The 20,865-nt window shown below is 40.8% G+C and overlaps 1 protein-coding gene across 3 annotated transcripts in view; it reads left to right on the forward strand.

Moving 5' to 3' along the window:
* Positions 1-20,865, forward strand: part of SMAD5 (SMAD family member 5) — an 82,736-nt gene that overhangs the window by 51,966 nt on the left and 9,905 nt on the right. The window contains exons 1-3 of one of the 3 annotated variants that reach the window (XM_040573224.1): positions 8,925-9,087; positions 18,434-19,060; positions 20,253-20,504. In XM_040573224.1, the coding sequence (XP_040429158.1) occupies positions 18,658-19,060; positions 20,253-20,504 (655 nt within the window). In that variant the 5' untranslated portion in view covers positions 8,925-9,087; positions 18,434-18,657. Of the gene's footprint in view, positions 1-8,924; positions 9,088-9,857; positions 11,708-18,433; positions 19,061-20,252; positions 20,505-20,865 lie in introns of those variants that run through there. The other 2 variants (XM_040573226.1, XM_040573225.1) reach the window with 2 other exon arrangements.

The following is a 20,865-nucleotide window of genomic DNA, read 5'->3' on the forward strand; positions in this document are numbered from 1 at the left end:
GTGGCTGTGAGGAAGCGGTGGCCATTTCCATGTAATGCGGCAAGGACAGTTTGTCTCATTGGGTATTTTCCCCATTTCTACAAATTTTACCTTGCTTTTTTTTTTTTAATTATTTTATTTTACTTTTTTTTTTTTTTTTACTGGAGTTAATTTACACGAATAAATAAGTGGTTTAATTATATATAATACAGTATATATGTATATATATAATTCTTCTACATTTCCCTGTTTCTAGGTGTTTTTTTTTTTTTTTTTTTTTTTTGGAAGGAAGAATTTTAATAGCAAGATTCAGTTGGCATGCCGTAAGCTGTGGCTACACCAGGTTTTTAATGGCTCAGAACTGGTGTAGTTACACGTCCTGCAACAGATTTGTATGCAAAGAATCGGTTTGCCTAGTATATCCTTCCCATATGCTATTTTTGCCAGGGGAAGTAACTTTTCTCTAGAAATTTCCGTAGTGGATCAGGCAACCATTCAGCTAAGTTCAGCAGTGTGTCTGAAAAGGCCTCAGGTAGGCCTCAGGCACCTTTGGGTTCTGAAGTAGTCTTCCTGTAGAAAAAGTTTCCTCTTAAAATCATTTTGAGGACTGAAGCGTAAAATACTTTCCCCTCATTGTGGATATTTTCATTAAGAATATGAAGCTAAGTTTCTCCGTGCCATCAGTTTGGGCCTCACCAGTGCTTTGTGGTGAGCAATGCCACCTGCTTAGGAGCCGGGACAGCAGCACTAGGCTTGGTTAGGCCTTCATGGAGGCCTCTCATGTATTTCATCTGTCATGAGGGAAACAAAACTTTGCCAGTCCTTCCTCATGATGAGAGGCATTAACAACTCATTTTTATTGTTGATTTTAATGAAGTTTGTGTGTTCTTCAGTTACGGCTGAAATACTGGCTTTTGGAGTTCCCAATATCTGTTGCCTGTTGAGGGGATATTCAAACATGGAAATGTTGTAACTTCAAGTCATGGTGCTGAACTCGGTTCTTCTTTAATTTACCCTCGTATTCACTGATTTACATAGTTAATAATGACAAGAAATGAACAATTAGGCTGCAGCGTGCTTGATCAAGGTCAGGCATTGTTGTGGCTTCTTGGAGGTGGCATTGGCCAGGCACCTCTCTGAAATGAGTTTCTCTGCCATCCAACAAGTGGCTGTGAGGAAGCGGTGGCCATTTCCATGTAATGCGGCAAGGACAGTTTGTCTCATTGGGTATTTTCCCCATTTCTACAAATTTTACCTTGCTTTTTTTTTTTTTTAATTATTTTATTTTACTTTTTTTTTTTTTTTACTGGAGTTAATTTACACGAATAAATAAGTGGTTTAATTATATATAATACAGTATATATGTATATATATAATTCTTCTACATTTCCCTGTTTCTAGGTGGTTTTTTTTTTTTTTTTTTTTTTTGGAAGGAAGAATTTTAATAGCAAGATTCGGTTGGCATGCCGTAAGCTGTGGCTACACCAGGTTTTTAATGGCTCAGAACTGGTGTAGTTACACGTCCTGCAACAGAAATACAGATTTGTATGCAAAGAATCGGTTTGCCTAGTATATCCTTCCCATATGCTATTTTTGCCAGGGGAAGTAACTTTTCTCTAGAAATTTCCGTAGTGGATCAGGCAACCATTCAGCTAAGTTCAGCAGTGTGTCTGAAAAGGCCTCAGGTAGGCCTCAGGCACCTTTGGGTTCTGAAGTAGTCTTCCTGTAGAAAAAGTTTCCTCTTAAAATCATTTTGAGGACTGAAGCGTAAAATACTTTCCCCTCATTGTGGATATTTTCATTAAGAATATGAAGCTAAGTTTCTCCGTGCCATCAGTTTGGGCCTCACCAGTGCTTTGTGGTGAGCAATGCCACCTGCTTAGGAGCCGGGACAGCAGCACTAGGCTTGGTTAGGCCTTCATGGAGGCCTCTCATGTATTTCATCTGTCATGAGGGAAACAAAACTTTGCCAGTCCTTCCTCATGATGAGAGGCATTAACAACTCATTTTTATTGTTGATTTTAATGAAGTTTGTGTGTTCTTCAGTTACGGCTGAAATACTGGCTTTTGGAGTTCCCAATATCTGTTGCCTGTTGAGGGGATATTCAAACATGGAAATGTTGTAACTTCAAGTCATGGTGCTGAACTCGGTTCTTCTTTAATTTACCCTCGTATTCACTGATTTACATAGTTAATAATGACAAGAAATGAACAATTAGGCTGCAGCGTGCTTGATCAAGGTCAGGCATTGTTGTGGCTTCTTGGAGGTGGCATTGGCCAGGCACCTCTCTGAAATGAGTTTCTCTGCCATCCAACAAGTGGCTGTGAGGAAGCGGTGGCCATTTCCATGTAATGCGGCAAGGACAGTTTGTCTCATTGGGTATTTTCCCCATTTCTACAAATTTTACCTTGCTTTTTTTTTTTTTAATTATTTTATTTTACTTTTTTTTTTTTTTTTTTACTGGAGTTAATTTACACGAATAAATAAGTGGTTTAATTATATATAATACAGTATATATGTATATATATAATTCTTCTACATTTCCCTGTTTCTAGGTGGTTTTTTTTTTTTTTTTTTTTTTTTTGGAAGGAAGAATTTTAATAGCAAGATTCAGTTGGCATGCCGTAAGCTGTGGCTACACCAGGTTTTTAATGGCTCAGAACTGGTGTAGTTACACGTCCTGCAACAGATTTGTATGCAAAGAATCGGTTTGCCTAGTATATCCTTCCCATATGCTATTTTTGCCAGGGGAAGTAACTTTTCTCTAGAAATTTCCGTAGTGGATCAGGCAACCATTCAGCTAAGTTCAGCAGTGTGTCTGAAAAGGCCTCAGGTAGGCCTCAGGCACCTTTGGGTTCTGAAGTAGTCTTCCTGTAGAAAAAGTTTCCTCTTAAAATCATTTTGAGGACTGAAGCGTAAAATACTTTCCCCTCATTGTGGATATTTTCATTAAGAATATGAAGCTAAGTTTCTCCGTGCCATCAGTTTGGGCCTCACCAGTGCTTTGTGGTGAGCAATGCCACCTGCTTAGGAGCCGGGACAGCAGCACTAGGCTTGGTTAGGCCTTCATGGAGGCCTCTCATGTATTTCATCTGTCATGAGGGAAACAAAACTTTGCCAGTCCTTCCTCATGATGAGAGGCATTAACAACTCATTTTTATTGTTGATTTTAATGAAGTTTGTGTGTTCTTCAGTTACGGCTGAAATACTGGCTTTTGGAGTTCCCAATATCTGTTGCCTGTTGAGGGGATATTCAAACATGGAAATGTTGTAACTTCAAGTCATGGTGCTGAACTCGGTTCTTCTTTAATTTACCCTCGTATTCACTGATTTACATAGTTAATAATGACAAGAAATGAACAATTAGGCTGCAGCGTGCTTGATCAAGGTCAGGCATTGTTGTGGCTTCTTGGAGGTGGCATTGGCCAGGCACCTCTCTGAAATGAGTTTCTCTGCCATCCAACAAGTGGCTGTGAGGAAGCGGTGGCCATTTCCATGTAATGCGGCAAGGACAGTTTGTCTCATTGGGTATTTTCCCCATTTCTACAAATTTTACCTTGCTTTTTTTTTTTTTAATTATTTTATTTTACTTTTTTTTTTTTTTTACTGGAGTTAATTTACACGAATAAATAAGTGGTTTAATTATATATAATACAGTATATATGTATATATATAATTCTTCTACATTTCCCTGTTTCTAGGTGTTTTTTTTTTTTTTTTTTTTTTTTTGGAAGGAAGAATTTTAATAGCAAGATTCAGTTGGCATGCCGTAAGCTGTGGCTACACCAGGTTTTTAATGGCTCAGAACTGGTGTAGTTACACGTCCTGCAACAGATTTGTATGCAAAGAATCGGTTTGCCTAGTATATCCTTCCCATATGCTATTTTTGCCAGGGGAAGTAACTTTTCTCTAGAAATTTCCGTAGTGGATCAGGCAACCATTCAGCTAAGTTCAGCAGTGTGTCTGAAAAGGCCTCAGGTAGGCCTCAGGCACCTTTGGGTTCTGAAGTAGTCTTCCTGTAGAAAAAGTTTCCTCTTAAAATCATTTTGAGGACTGAAGCGTAAAATACTTTCCCCTCATTGTGGATATTTTCATTAAGAATATGAAGCTAAGTTTCTCCGTGCCATCAGTTTGGGCCTCACCAGTGCTTTGTGGTGAGCAATGCCACCTGCTTAGGAGCCGGGACAGCAGCACTAGGCTTGGTTAGGCCTTCATGGAGGCCTCTCATGTATTTCATCTGTCATGAGGGAAACAAAACTTTGCCAGTCCTTCCTCATGATGAGAGGCATTAACAACTCATTTTTATTGTTGATTTTAATGAAGTTTGTGTGTTCTTCAGTTACGGCTGAAATACTGGCTTTTGGAGTTCCCAATATCTGTTGCCTGTTGAGGGGATATTCAAACATGGAAATGTTGTAACTTCAAGTCATGGTGCTGAACTCGGTTCTTCTTTAATTTACCCTCGTATTCACTGATTTACATAGTTAATAATGACAAGAAATGAACAATTAGGCTGCAGCGTGCTTGATCAAGGTCAGGCATTGTTGTGGCTTCTTGGAGGTGGCATTGGCCAGGCACCTCTCTGAAATGAGTTTCTCTGCCATCCAACAAGTGGCTGTGAGGAAGCGGTGGCCATTTCCATGTAATGCGGCAAGGACAGTTTGTCTCATTGGGTATTTTCCCCATTTCTACAAATTTTACCTTGCTTTTTTTTTTTTTAATTATTTTATTTTACTTTTTTTTTTTTTTTTACTGGAGTTAATTTACACGAATAAGTAAGTGGTTTAATTATATATAATACAGTATATATGTATATATATAATTCTTCTACATTTCCCTGTTTCTAGGTGGTTTTTTTTTTTTTTTTTTTTTTTTGGAAGGAAGAATTTTAATAGCAAGATTCAGTTGGCATGCCGTAAGCTGTGGCTACACCAGGTTTTTAATGGCTCAGAACTGGTGTAGTTACACGTCCTGCAACAGATTTGTATGCAAAGAATCGGTTTGCCTAGTATATCCTTCCCATATGCTATTTTTGCCAGGGGAAGTAACTTTTCTCTAGAAATTTCCGTAGTGGATCAGGCAACCATTCAGCTAAGTTCAGCAGTGTGTCTGAAAAGGCCTCAGGTAGGCCTCAGGCACCTTTGGGTTCTGAAGTAGTCTTCCTGTAGAAAAAGTTTCCTCTTAAAATCATTTTGAGGACTGAAGCGTAAAATACTTTCCCCTCATTGTGGATATTTTCATTAAGAATATGAAGCTAAGTTTCTCCGTGCCATCAGTTTGGGCCTCACCAGTGCTTTGTGGTGAGCAATGCCACCTGCTTAGGAGCCGGGACAGCAGCACTAGGCTTGGTTAGGCCTTCATGGAGGCCTCTCATGTATTTCATCTGTCATGAGGGAAACAAAACTTTGCCAGTCCTTCCTCATGATGAGAGGCATTAACAACTCATTTTTATTGTTGATTTTAATGAAGTTTGTGTGTTCTTCAGTTACGGCTGAAATACTGGCTTTTGGAGTTCCCAATATCTGTTGCCTGTTGAGGGGATATTCAAACATGGAAATGTTGTAACTTCAAGTCATGGTGCTGAACTCGGTTCTTCTTTAATTTACCCTCGTATTCACTGATTTACATAGTTAATAATGACAAGAAATGAACAATTAGGCTGCAGCGTGCTTGATCAAGGTCAGGCATTGTTGTGGCTTCTTGGAGGTGGCATTGGCCAGGCACCTCTCTGAAATGAGTTTCTCTGCCATCCAACAAGTGGCTGTGAGGAAGCGGTGGCCATTTCCATGTAATGCGGCAAGGACAGTTTGTCTCATTGGGTATTTTCCCCATTTCTACAAATTTTACCTTGCTTTTTTTTTTTTTAATTATTTTATTTTACTTTTTTTTTTTTTTTTACTGGAGTTAATTTACACGAATAAATAAGTGGTTTAATTATATATAATACAGTATATATGTATATATATAATTCTTCTACATTTCCCTGTTTCTAGGTGGTTTTTTTTTTTTTTTTTTTTTTTGGAAGGAAGAATTTTAATAGCAAGATTCAGTTGGCATGCCGTAAGCTGTGGCTACACCAGGTTTTTAATGGCTCAGAACTGGTGTAGTTACACGTCCTGCAACAGATTTGTATGCAAAGAATCGGTTTGCCTAGTATATCCTTCCCATATGCTATTTTTGCCAGGGGAAGTAACTTTTCTCTAGAAATTTCCGTAGTGGATCAGGCAACCATTCAGCTAAGTTCAGCAGTGTGTCTGAAAAGGCCTCAGGTAGGCCTCAGGCACCTTTGGGTTCTGAAGTAGTCTTCCTGTACAAAAAGTTTCCTCTTAAAATCATTTTGAGGACTGAAGCGTAAAATACTTTCCCCTCATTGTGGATATTTTCATTAAGAATATGAAGCTAAGTTTCTCCGTGCCATCAGTTTGGGCCTCACCAGTGCTTTGTGGTGAGCAGTGCCTCCCGCTCAGGAGCTGGGACAGCAGCACTAGGCTTGGTTAGGCCTTCATTGGGCCTGTAAACTATCTCATCTCTCATGAGGGAAACAAGACTTTGCCAGTCCTTCCTTTCAATGAGAGGCATTAACAACTGATTTTTATTGTTGATTTTAATGGAAGTATGCGTGTTCTTCAGTTACGGCTGAAATACTGGCTTTTGGAGTTCCCAATGTCTGTTGCTTATTGAGGGGATATTCAAACGTGGAAATGTTGTAACTTCAAGTCATGGTGCTGAACTCGGTTCTTCTTTAATGTACCCTCGTATTCACTGATTTACATAGTTAATAATGACAAGAAATGAACAATTAGGCTGCAGCGTGCTTGATCAAGGTCAGGCATTGTTGTGGCTTCTTGGAGGTGGCATTGGCCAGGCACCTCTCTGAAATGAGCTTCTCTGCCATCCAACAAGTGGCTGTGAGGAAGCGGTGGCCATTTCCATGTAATGCGGCAAGGACAGTTTGTCTCATTGGGTATTTTCCCCATTTCTACAAACTTTACCTTGCTTTTTCTTTCTTGTTTTTTTTTTTTTTTTTTTAATTATTTTATTTTACTTATTTTTTTTTTTTTAACTGGAGTTAATTTACACGAATAAATAAGTGGTTTATTTATATAAAATACAGTATATATGTATATATATAATTCTTCTACATTTCCCTGTTTCTAGGTGTTTTTTTTTTTTTTTTGTTTTTTTGAAGGAAGAATTTTAATAGCAAGATTCGGTTGGTATGCCGTAAGCTGTGGCTACACCAGGTTTTTAATGGCTCAGAACTGGTGTAGTTACACGTCCTGCAACAGAAATACAGATTTGTATGCAAAGAATCGGTTTGCCTAGTATATCCTTCCCATATGCTATTTTTGCCAGGGGAAGTAACTTTTCTCTAGAAATTTCCGTAGTGGATCAGGCAACCATTCAGCTAAGTTCAGCAGTGTGTCTGAAAAGGCCTCAGGTAGGCCTCAGGCACCTTTGGGTTCTGAAGTAGTCTTCCTGTAGAAAAAGTTTCCTCTTAAAATCATTTTGAGGACTGAAGCGTAAAATACTTTCCCCTCATTGTGGATATTTTCATTAAGAATATGAAGCTAAGTTTCTCCGTGCCATCAGTTTGGACCTCACCAGTGCTTTGTGGTGAGCAGTGCCACCTGCTTAGGAGCCGGGACAGCAGCACTAGGCTTGGTTAGGCCTTCATGGAGGCCTCTCATGTATTTCATCTGTCATGAGGGAAACAAAACTTTGCCAGTCCTTCCTCATGATGAGAGGCATTAACAACTCATTTTTATTGTTGATTTTAATGAAGTTTGTGTGTTCTTCAGTTACGGCTGAAATACTGGCTTTTGGAGTTCCCAATATCTGTTGCCTGTTGAGGGGATATTCAAACATGGAAATGTTGTAACTTCAAGTCATGGTGCTGAACTCGGTTCTTCTTTGATTTACCCTCGTATTCACTGATTTACATAGTTAATAATGACAAGAAATGAACAATTAGGCTGCAGCGTGCTTGATCAAGGTCAGGCATTGTTGTGGCTTCTTGGAGGTGGCATTGGCCAGGCACCTCTCTGAAATGAGTTTCTCTGCCTTCCAACAAGTGGCTGTGAGGAAACAGCGGCCATTTCCATTTATTTCCATGTTACGCAGTGAGGATGGTTGTGAGAAAAGTAGGTGTTTGTCCTACACGGGTGTTACACCCAGCACGAAGATTCTCATGCATATGGGCCGTTGTGGAATTTTCCTCATATCACTGTCCCCGGAGGTGTTTGAGGAAAGGTTGGTGGCATTGGTAGTATGGTGAAGGTTGGACCAGATGATCTTGAAGGTCTTTTCCAGCCTTAACGATTCTATGATTCTAATATTGCTAACATTTTCCTGAAACTTTAATCATTTTTTGGGGATTGTGAGATCTAGCTGCCTGAAGGACCTCAGCACTGCACATAAAACCCAGTGCCAGAAAATGTCCCCCGAACGCCCAGGCCAGGCCTACGCCAAATGGTGGGCTGGCAGCAGGAGGCAGGCAGGGCTGGCAGATGTCCCACAGCTGGGACCGAGCAGACCGGGCATGGTGAGGCCATGTCCAGCGGAGGCCATGGTAAGGTCCCAGCGTGGTGAGGTGAGCGCGGGCCAACGGGGAGCTCGAGCAGAGCTTTTTATGCCTCCATCTTGTGGCAAGCCACATTTGAGACGAGACAACACGGCCATCTCTTTTCTTCTTATTATTATTTTTTTAAATTTTGGGTTCTGCTTCATTTTTATTTCATTTTTTTAGCCGCTACCCCGGACCACGACTCCCTCCGAGGGCCCTTCCCCCGCTCTCCTCTCAGCGCTCCCGCCCCTGCCCCTTCCCGCCGCTTCCTCCCGGCAACGCGCACGCGCGGCCACCGCCAGCCCGCGCGCTCCCGCCCCCTTCTCCCCCCCCCCCCCCCTTCCCCTCCCCGCGGGGCTCCCCCCGCCCCTCCGCGCACATCCGGGTCCCGGCGCTGGCCCCGCCGGCCCCGCCGCCGCCGTCCCCGTCCCCTCGCGTCGTGGTGGGAGCGGGCGGCCCAGGCCCAGGCCCAGCCGCCGCCGCCGCCGGCCCTCAGGGGGACGTCCGCCGCGGCCGGGAGGCTGCCCGCGCTCCGTGCCGGGTGGGTGAGGGCGGCCCGGGAGCCTGGGGAGGCGCTATCTGCTTCGGGAGGGGGGTGTGAGGTGGGGGGGTGGGGAGAGCCGCGGGCCCGAACTTTCTGCTCCCTTTGAGGAAGTTTTTGCCCCCTTTTGCAAACTTTGTGCCCCTCGCTGAGAGGTTTTGCTCCTGTCGGAAAGTTTGTGCCCCCCCTCGGGAAGTTTCTGACCCTTTGGTTGAGGCCGGGACCCTCCTCACAGGGCCGCTGGGGGGTGTGGGGGGGTTGGAGGAGCAGCCCCACTAACCCCACAAACCCATGCTTCGTGCTGTGCACGGAGCTGCCTCAGTACTAATAAAAGGTTTGCTTTTTCTCCCCCTTTTTTAAGCTGAGGAACTCTGCTCTTAGATTGTCAAAGGCCAGAGCAAGTGAAAGAGGAGAGGGATAACTGCCCGTGTCCCGGGCGTGCTGGTGAAGCGGCGCCTTCTCGCTCGGGCTCTCTGGTCCACCTCGGCCTCGCCAGCCTTCCCCCAGCATTGACAGCTGCTTGACAACAGATGGGCCGCAGAATTGATTCAGAGGGGCAATTTTTGTTTTCTGTGGGTTGTAAACTTAATAGAGGAAATATGGTCTTGTGGTTAAAGCACAGGACTGGGGATCAAGTGATCTGCGTTCTCTTCCAGTAGTGTAGTTTTTGATGTGACTTAAAGCAAGTTAAATGAAGGTATTTCTTAGGAAAATGAAGAACTGATTTCCCAAAGGTTCAGTAACAGGCCTTGAAGCTTGTGGTGGAATCTATGGGTTTACATGATTTATTCAGTGAATGACGTGGGCTCCCTGCTTTAACGCAGCCTCTGAGGAATAACTGTCAAAGTTTGCATTAGCCTGTGAGTTTTGTCTTGTCATGGGAAATTAGATTGTCAGTGTGTGATGGCTTTAGATGAAATCTCTTGCTGGTTTTCATTCCTTCGTTAATTTCAGGTAATTTATCTGTCATGTGTGGGTTTAAAATCCTGACGACTGAAGCAGGTGTTGTGCAGTGCACATCCCGATTATGGGAGTTCTGCGCGGATTATCTTCCCGATATTCTGATTCCTGATATTCTGAGAGAATCCCAGTGAAGAGAAGGGAAAAAAAATGGTACATACATTTCTCAGTCACGTGCCCGTGCTCTTCAAAAGCTGTAATGCTTTACGAAATTGGCAGCTGGTGGTAGTGGAAGTTAATAGAAGAAGCAAATAACTTAATTGAAGATGTTTCATAATTAGTATGTTGTAACTTCTGAGTGCTATGTCTGTGTAGGGTGTTGCTGAATTTAATGTCTTAATTCCTGCTGTTTGATAGTGGTTTAGTCTAACATCTGATATAAAATTTTGTTCATTTGGCCTTGAAATTGACAGTAAGTGTTTAATGGCACTTATTTTGGAAAAGAAAACCACAGCAAACCTTGTGCTTGCTGGGGTACCTGCCATTGTTAAACCTTTCTTTCCTTTTCAAAAGTGGAGAAAATACACTTAAAGGAGGAATTTTCTTTTTTTCCTAAAGAAAACTTTCCTAGTGGAAGCCCGGGAAGATGGGCAGTTGGGGTAAGGATGAGAAATAAAAGAAGAGGATGAGAGGCTTCCCTTGCATTTCTCCTCTTGATGACGGAAGATCACAGCAAAAGGGTGTGCAGCGTACAGCTGTAGTGGGTGCTTTTCCTTTGAGGTTTAGAGCTTTAACCTGCGGTGGAACCTGAAGGAACGGTAGCTGTGGACCCTGTACTTGGTTGTTGTTACGAAGTCAGATTCTTCATCTCACAGCTTGAGCAGGTGATCTCCTTTGCAGAGTTTTCAGGATGACAGAATGGTATCTGAGTTGGAAGAAATTCCATCTCTTAAGATAGGGTGCTAATGCTCTGTTAAATGTTGTATTTCTGTATTTGGTCAAACGGCCTTTGCAAATTATATTGTGATCTTTAGTCTTCCAGAGGACGCTTTTAATTTCAGGAAGATGTTCTATTATATTCTCTTTATGGTTCTCTAAAGAAAACTCTAAAAACTCCTTTGTTGCCCTTAGCTAAATTATATACCTGTAGACATACTGCTGGGGGAATTCTTTGCAAGTCCGTATTCCTTACTTTGCTGCCAGTTAAATGCTCCTTGTTGTTTAAAATGCAGGTTTCTTCTAATGTCTGTGATAGCTTTGTTAAAATTATTTTAAACGTGCTAATATTCCTTAAAAGATCCCTAGATCATTTTTTATAGCAACAGGTTTAGTCCGTTCAAGTAAAGAGAGCAGTTCACGCTCAGAACTAAAAGGTACTTGTGTTAGCTGAGAACACTTCAGATGTTTCGTGGCTAACATTGATAAACAACTCATTAAAAGCAAGTTGAACAGTAATTCAAGACTTTCGCAGTTATCATTAGTCTCGGTGCGAGTTCCTGCACTGCTCTCTGGAAGCCTTCTCAGCGGTGCTCCTGTGACCACGTCGAAAAGTTTGGCCGGCGCTTCAGCCCGCTTGACCAGGGTGGGTTGGCAAGGTGCGGGACGCCGCCTGCCAAGTCCGTATCCCTCCTGACCTACCACCAAGGTTGCGCCCGCCAGGACTGTCATCCTTGACAGAGGATCTTTGTCAGAACGCTGCTACCGATCCACCAACTATGAGGTAGTGTCTCTGAATTCTGGGTCAGCGCATGTCACAAACTGACAAATTTAGAATACTTCGCCATTCATTCATTCTGTGCAAGGGGGAAAAAAGGCTTGCTGAATTACTATTGTCAGTGTTCCCTCCAAATCCTGTAGGCATTGTAAACTTGTCACAGTCTTAATGCAATTCAGTTGGAGTGGAAGCGAATACACACACGTATACATCTTTATTTTTTCTTCCCCTCTTTTAAAGCTTTATGAAAGTCTGCAGTCCCTGCTTTCAAGTTACATTTTTTGTTGCCAATTCACGTTTTTAGTGGCAGTATTTAGGATTTTATTCTTTAATGAAGGCTTTGGGTGTGAGCAGCTACATTTTTGGAAGGCTTTGTCAGGTTTTTTAATTTCTTAATGTATTTTAGGGCTTGTGGAAAGTATAAGCATGTCTTCTTTTTTCCTTTTTTTTTTTTCAGGTGGAGTATTGAATCCATTTTAAATACCCATTTGCTTGGCTATTTCCACCAACCTGCCAGTGGAAGAATAAGCTTTTGCTTTCATGTTTAGTGAAATTTAGTGATGTCCTTGTATGTGATTTTAATCAAGAAACGGCTGCTAACTTGTAGTTATCTGCTGTGGTTAGAGTAGATCCTGAATAACCTTAAAAATATGAGGCAGTTTTAGGGCTGACTTTCAGAAGTGCTGACTACAGTTGATGATGGCATTTTTCAGCTTAATGCTTCTGTTGGAAAATGCCAGTTAGGTGAAATAAGAGTGTGAGAAAATGCACAGTTCTGGTAAAATACTTAAAAGAGAGATTTGGGTTCTAAGGTGGAATTTGCAGGTTTTGAGACTTCTACAAAGCTGAATAATTAGAGCAGTTGTGGAAACCAGGGCCATGTGAGCACAGGATTTTTGTATTCTAAGTGGATGCCTTAAGAAATAGATACATCTTTCAGGCCTGGGAAGGTTTTGTTTTTTCCCCTCTGTCTCTTTTCCACGGTATCACACTTCAACTTGAGTTGTACCATGATGCAAAACACGTTCAAAACTTTCTGTTCTTTGGTCACACTTCTTCCTGAGGTTTTCTTGGCATCAGTTGCCATTTTGAAATGCAGTGGAGTTCTAGTGAACTCTTTCTGGCTGTACCTCGTTGGAGATACAGTTCTTTATCACTTGTATTATTTTCTTGCAGTGAATTTTGAGAAGACTAAGAAAAAAGAGGCAAACAGGCATCACCTTTGTGGTCTGAGCTGTACGGCTTTTATGGTACCAGTTCTTCCATGTCCCATTCATTACTTGCATCTTGTGCTTGGCCTCACAGTTTTTGTTGTTTCTATACCAGTGCTAGTTAAATACTTCTCAGCTGACAGAGTTATATGCTTCAGGTTTTTTTAAAGCTGTGTTAGATGATGTACAGATGTGGAAATGAAAAGAAGTAGTATTGTGTGAGAAAGCCATGTCTGAAGTTGTTAATACAGTTTTTGTTGGGAGAGCAGTCACAGTTAATAAAATTTTTGAAGATACCAGACAATTCTTTTCTGTTCTTGTTTACATGTATTATTAATTAAAAAATATTGCCTTACAAGGCATGTTTGAAGCAAAGAAATCTAGAGCTAGTATAAAAGAAGTTATGTTTCACTCAATTAGATGTCTTTTTATATATGCAAGCCCAGTTCTGATGGAAATACCACAAGTTCCATGTTGGTATCCTTCCTAAAATCTCATTTCATCTTTTCCTAACCCCTGAGGGGAGGGGGGAGAAAAGTTAACCAAATGATGGGTGATACTTTTCATTTTTCATGATAGCTTTTCTGCACAGGATAATTGAAGAAAAGTCTTTTCTGTTCCAGAGCTGTGGCGATGGCAGGGAATGCGTAGGCCCTTGAAGTTTGTTGCCCAGGTGTGACCTTAGGATTCATTTTAACTGTGATGTGCATGGAAAAATTGTGGAACTCTAATGTGTCTTCTGTATTTGTCCGCAAGAAAAGACTAATGAATGCCATTGCATGGGACCGTATGCTAGGCCACAGTGTGAGATGTAGGCTTTGGAAAATGATCGCAAAACCAAGCACAATCCTGCACAGCTCCTGTTTAAGACATTTATAAGGAGAAAAGGATCTTACTAAAACAAAGTGAAATTGATGCGAATCCAAGTGAATAGAAGTTGTAGTTTTAGATAGTTTTAAAAATATGTTGATAGCTGAGTATAGTGCAATAAACTTACTACACTGTAAGTGGGTTTGGGAGCTTTCTGTATGAACACACAAACTGTTTTAATGTGTCCGTGGAGGCAAAGTACTGAAGCGTTTCTAAGTTTGAAGGGGCAATGAGGTTAGGCACCAGAGCTGACTGCTAAACAGTTTTAACTGGCAAGTCTGAAGCAGTTCTAACGACCTACCAATTGTGTAGCTAGTTATAAGGGGTGGTTTGTTTATATTGTGAAACTGAGTCTCAAAGCAGCTTCTAATCAGGAGCACTTCTGATTGGATCGGGTGCTGCAGGAAGCTTCATTTGCAAACTAGTAAATGAAGCAGCAAAGGATAGCATTTGTACAGTTGAAATGCAAGCTTAGTGTTGACAGTAGGAAAGGATGAGGATCACGTAGTTAGGTATTTTATGCTTTTTATTCCTATAGGGTGATGGGCTACTTGGTGAATGGGATTTAAAGTTCAGATCTTACAGGTAGGAAATTTGTAGTTTGGGATAAGTAGCAGTAGACTAAGAAAATCTCAGAAGAGGAACCAAAACGTAGTTCTGCTGCTTCATGTTTGTGATGGTAGATGAACGATAGTCTATTTTTCCCCTCTTCACAAGTGAAAAGTCATTTGTGCGTTGTGATGTTACCCAAATTTGTTTGTATTTAGATGGCATGATGAGGTATTAAGAAGGGGTTCAAACAATGGACTTGTTCACACGACTAGTTTCCTTCTATTTGCTGTACTCATCAGTAAGAACTCTATAAGTTCAAATAACATCTGCCCTAAAGTCTTAATTTTGGAGCAGCAATTACTTCCTTCTATGTTCGCCCATTCAAAGCCCCCTCATGTCACCTCATGGAATGCATTGCTTTTAGTCTATAAAGACTGTAAATGTTTGTTGTTGTTGTTTGTTTTTCAATGTAGTGTTTTTCAGCCAAGGTTCACTTGTAGCTTGGTTGAAAAGTTATTTAATAAAAGGTGATGTGTAATAGACCCTCTGCCTCTCGAGGAAATTTAAGAAATCTGCCAGTGAAAGTTGTTTGCCTGTTGCTTCTAGAGGTACAGCAGTATGAGCAATTTTTGCAACACTACAAATGAAAATGTGACTCTTTAAAGCGTATTTTTCTGCCTTCATCTGAGGGTGATGCACTGTTGTGCTGCAATCTTGGCTCATAATGTGCATGTGTGAGCCCTTGGAAGAAACTGGTTGTAAATATAGATGATCTGGTGAAGCAGTTCATAGCAGATGCCATGATTAGTTAGAAACCTTTCAGTAATTAGGTGTCGGAATTACATCAAATGCAAGTAAATGTTCTAAATGTATTAACTCATTCAGAAGTTTTAAAATCCTAGAAGAGCTGTAGTTTCCACATGAAAGTGTTTTGTTCCTGTACATGAATTCCTGAACCTACTGCTTTGTGACCTTAAATGGCTTCGAAGAAGGAAATACTTTTAGTCTACAAATAATTTATGAAGCTTCTTAATACTAGTTTGTTTTCATAATAAAAAGCTGTAAACCTTCAGTATTTTTTGTTCCAGAATGAGCTACCAGAGGGCCTACAATGAGGTACAGTCAGTGTCTCTTACACTTCTGGAAGCCTGTCGGTACAGGAGTCTGTTGCAGGGTTTCTTTTTTGCCCTCGCTGCTCTTGAACAGGTAAAAACGCTCTTGAGCAAAAGAGTCTAGAAAGCTACATGGGTGGACAGAACAGTTTTACTATAAATGATATTAATGTTTTCAACTTCAGCAGTCTCATTTTTCAGTGGTCATAGTACAAGTGTGTTATGTGGAAACTTTTTTCTGAAGATGAAACAGATCAAATTGTTAGGATGCTTCAGGAATACTTGTTTTACTAGGCTTTGCTGTTGTTGATAGGGATTCAGACTTACGTAAAGTTTTGAGAGCTAATTATGTTACTTCAAAAAGACTTTTTCTGAAATCATTGTTTATGAGACAGTCATTTATCAAAATTCTCTTGACTTGCCCTACAAATACCAGTTATTGTAATGGATTGCTTTAGTAGAACTGTTCCAGCTTTCCTTGCTTTGAGTTGCTTGTTTATTCTAAGAGAATAGTTGTGGGTAAATGACATTGAAATGATAGACAACCAGTAAAATTTCGTTCCTTGTTGTTCCATGTTACTGTTGCGTTTGAAATACTAAAAGAAAAAAAAAATACACTATTGTAGAATAAAATCATTCCTCAGTAAACCTGATTGCATAGTGTAGATGGGGCAGCTGTCATGGAATAGACCAGTGGCAGGAGACAAGCATTTCTTGAAATCTATTTTGAGCTTAACTATAGGAATTTTTAGTGTATGTTCTGCCTTGATGGTGCTTCAGATTCTTTGAAAGCATAGCTGAGAAACAGAAATAGAAGTTTTTAATTGTCTTCTCGCTGGTCTTAAGATTGTAGGTGGGTTCATTTCCTTTTTTAGGGGTGTGAGCAGCTGCTGAAATCTTCCAACTATTGAATGTACCCAGGGCTTGGAAGTAAGTTAATTGTCACCATAAACAGCTTTTACTTTTTAGAACTCTAAACTTTTTTCCTCAGTAAAAGAATAAATTCAGTCTGTGTTCTTGGCCAAGTTTCTCCCTTTATGTATTTCCTGTTACTTTGAAGGGTGCAGAGGTTCTCATGTGTAATTGTTCTAGGGAATGAAATTTCTACTGAAGATGCTGCCACGTCCTTATATTTCTTCAGGAAGTTGGTGGTATGTTATTGCTTTTTTTCTTTCCTTTTTGCAATACCTTCTCCTAAGGACTGCTGAGACAGTTAGAGGCATCTGTCTTTTAAATTTCGTTTTGTTTTTGTTCATTTTTCTGTCCCCATTTTTTTCGTAGTATTGAAGAAAAGCTGAAGAATCAAAGTACCACCAGTGGAGTTAAGCTACTGGCTGAAATAAGTGGATTATTTTTCCTGCGAAAATAATTTATAAGATTTTAAGCTTTTCATCATAGCCAAGTGTCCCTGGGTCTGTTCCCTGCTTTCCTCACCTTGTCCCTCGCCAGTAGAAGACCTAGAACAATTATACGTGGGGCAGTACAAATGCTTTGTCGGGGGGTGCTTGCTGTACCTTTGGCTGGTGATGCTTACTGCTCGCTTTGGTGTAGGCTTCAGCACTTGTCTTGCGGTTGCAATACCAAAAGGCAGTAAGTTGCTAGGGTTATTGAAAGGCATTTTTTTGGTCCTTAATTTTGCTAAAGGAAAGTACCCATCTGTGTCTTCAAGCATGTTTTTAAATATGTCTAAACGTGTAGGAAAGCCTTATCAGATAACGTTTAATTAATCAAAGATGGGAGGAGAAAAGATCCGCTTGATTAAATATAGGAATCTAAGGGAACCAGCGTAGAGGTTCTTAAATCTTCTTCTTTCTCCCTTCTTCTCTTAAGTGCAGATTTGGTGTCCTGAGGTATGTTAGGTGTTTAATTCACCATGGTTTATCAAAAGTTGAGAGACAGTGTTGTTTGGCAGTCTCTGTAGCAAGAAAGGAAACATCTTTTGTTATTGACATCCTTTCTCTTAGCTCTGCTCTTGCTTTTTGCCAGCTGCTCATTGTCTATACTTGCTTATTTAGTATTCACCAGAGATTTTACAAGTTCTTATCAGTTCTTTGCCACGGCACATCATTTCCTCTTGTCATCCTTACTCCTTAATTTGGGAGGGGGGGCGGTGTTGTAAGGATTTGCATGAGAGCTGGTGAGTGGTAGAAAACCCCGCCATTCATGAGCGCTGCGTGAGTTGCGCAGCATTGTTCTGCTCCTTCTCCCCTTTCTGGGGCACACAGTAGTAAAGGTCGTGTTTCTAGGACTTAACTGCCATGCCTTCCCCCCTCCTCTTTTCTGGGGAACGGAAAAGATTTCTTTATTTTTTGCCAACAGCTAAAAATATCCAGTGCTTCAAATATTCTTCTTAGAAGATAGAAGGAAGTGCAACATAAAAATAGCCATGGCTGCAAAGATTGCCCACCTTTCTGAATGGCTCATAAGGGATTGGCTTGGGGATGTCTTAATACTCTTTGAAAAACATGGAACACCTGATCAGAGCTCAAGAACTAGTAGATACATTAGTATTTTCTCCTTTTGATAAATAAAGATCCATTTGAGAAGCTGATTATTTCTCTGGAGTAATGGGTGTGGAACTGCTCCTTCCACCGTGCCTCTTCCTTGTTTCTTGGTAGCGAGTCTGTCTTCTCGTGAAGCACCGTGACAGGGATGTAACACAAGTTTTAAAGCATGTTTCCCAAATTGTTTTTAGGAAGAAGCTCATGGATTTAAGGAATGGTTGGACAATATTGTTGACAGAAACCATGCTGCCTCTTTGGTCCTCTAACTGTCCCTCTTCCCACTAATCAGAAATGTAGCAGCTGGGGGCTTTGATCACATTTTACTTTATTCAGCTTTAGGCAGAGATTCTGATAGTTTAGGGGGTTTGTTCTGAAACAAAATCAGATGCAATGGCTAGGGTTGAAATAGGAATTCTTTTAATATCTGCTTTTTTGTTTTGCCTTATTCTTTACTAATTGCCTGTTTACTCATCTTCTTAATAGTGCTAAATTGGAAGAATTGATCGTTATTTCTGATGTGAAGACTTCATCACTGGCATCTATGTTCGTTTGTCAGCGTCCAAGCACAGCTCATCAGTGGCTGTAACTGCTTTTGATATACACTGACATTTGTTTGAAAACAAGAGGAAAAACATCCAAAAAAAGCCCAACAACAACAACAAAAAAAACAGACAAAACCCAACAAACCTTTTGAAGACTTGTGTCAAATGACGTCAATGGCCAGTTTGTTCTCCTTTACTAGCCCAGCTGTAAAGCGTCTGTTGGGCTGGAAACAAGGAGATGAAGAAGAAAAATGGGCAGAAAAAGCTGTTGATGCTTTGGTAAAAAAGCTGAAAAAGAAAAAGGGTGCTATGGAAGAACTGGAGAAAGCCTTGAGCAGTCCAGGACAGCCCAGCAAGTGTGTTACTATCCCCCGTTCTTTAGATGGACGACTTCAAGTTTCTCACAGAAAAGGCCTTCCCCATGTAATTTACTGTCGTGTTTGGCGTTGGCCTGATCTCCAAAGCCATCATGAGCTGAAGCCATTGGATATTTGTGAATTTCCTTTTGGATCTAAACAGAAGGAAGTCTGCATCAATCCATACCACTATAAGAGGGTGGAGAGCCCAGGTATGTTTGAGCATGGCTATCTGAAAGCTGGATAAAATCTCCAGGAGCCACATGTGTTCTTCACTTCAGTACTATACAATGAACTAAATTTGGTGTAAGAGGGAGTTTGGAAGAGTAATGTTCAAAAGTGTAATTTTCTTGCAGGGTTATGGTGAGGTGTGTTGTCCATTCTGTACTGTTTTTCTTGGTGGCAAATCATACTTTTCCCCCAGCCTGCTACCTGAAAAGTTAGTGGTGAAGACCTTATTTACCATAAAGTAGGAAGGCAATAATCAAAAGACCTTGTTTTCTTTGAGACGCTTGTTTACAAACCTCAGTCCTTGCATGGAGGTTGGTAGCATTCTTTCAGGGGTTTAATATTTCATCAGTGAGTGACATGAACCGAGGGGATTAAAAAAATTCTGGGATTTGGTGTTCCCCACGTTGACTCCCACCAGTAGGCAGCAAAGCTGAACAGAACTAGGAATGATCGCTTAGATCAAGGTAGGTACCACATTTGTGTCAGGTTGCAAGTCTGCTGTTAAGACACATTGCCTTGGGAGAAGGTGAGGAGGGAGGACTGTGGTTATGAGTGGGAGAGAAGAATTAGGTTGCTCTGGAAGGTGTGGTGAAAATGCCTTCCGTTGTTCCACGAAATGGTTGCATCTCTGCTGCAACTGATTGTTGTGCTCAAGGGCTCTACTGTAGCCCTTGAATTCCAGACTTCAGCACTCTTGAATTTAAAAGTTCAAACTCCAATTTAGCAATAGTTGTATACTGTATTACAGATTCTTTGTCTTCAGTGAAAAGGTCTAAATGTAGCTGTATAGTTTGACTGTAGTAATGTTGTCTGGATTTCTGTCTGTACTGCTTTGATCGTGCAGATACAGTGGGTTTTGCACTTCCGAATCAGTACTTCGTTACCCACTGCATGCGAACTGCTTTTAATGAAAAAATAGCTTCCAGTTGCATGAAATATAAGTGTACTTCTGCTCTGTTTTTTTGCAAGGGTAAAGTTTTAGTCCATGATAAAGTGTGATTTAAAAATAAAGGAGAGGGGATGGGGTGGTGTCATGACAGATGAGTCCTCTTCTCTCCACACATCCCGGTATTGAAATCTCCATGGCGAGCACGTGGTTTATAACCTTTTCTTTCTATTTCAGTTTTTAATCAAAGTTTCTCTGGGTTTTGTTTGTTTGCTTGTTTTTTTCAGTTCTACCTCCAGTGTTAGTGCCTAGACATAGTGAATTCAATCCACAGCACAGCCTACTAGTTCAGTTCAGGAACCTAAGCCACAACGAACCACATATGCCACATAATGCGACATTTCCAGATTCTTTCCAGCAACCCAACAGCACTCCATTTTCCATTTCGCCAAACAGTCCCTATCCACCTTCTCCAGCCAGCAGCACTTACCCAAGCTCCCCAGCTAGCTCTGGACCATCTAGTCCGTTTCAGCTACCAGGTAAGTACACGTAAGCATAAATGTGAACTTAATAAAAGTAATTGAAAGGTTTTATTGCAGTGCTAAGACCTGTTGTGACTTAACTCAGGAATTCGTGGTACTTACAATAAATTGCTTTGTTGCTTGCATGTTAAGGAGTTTTAATCTTGGATTTGTTGCTGATTAGAGTTAATTGTTTTATCTTTCCAAATATTCTTTGTCACAGATACCATAGTAGTGAGTTATTCTGCACAGCTTCAATGTAGAATAACCAACGCACGCTTTAGAAGAATGTCAAGCATGGAAAAGAAAGCTGATGCAACAGGCTTAGCAAAAAGTTTTTTTAACGTCTTTCTGTGAATGAGAACACTTAAATATGGTA

Source organism: Cygnus olor, chromosome 14 (genome assembly GCF_009769625.2).
Source record: "Cygnus olor isolate bCygOlo1 chromosome 14, bCygOlo1.pri.v2, whole genome shotgun sequence".
Lineage (NCBI taxonomy): Eukaryota > Metazoa > Chordata > Aves > Anseriformes > Anatidae > Cygnus > Cygnus olor.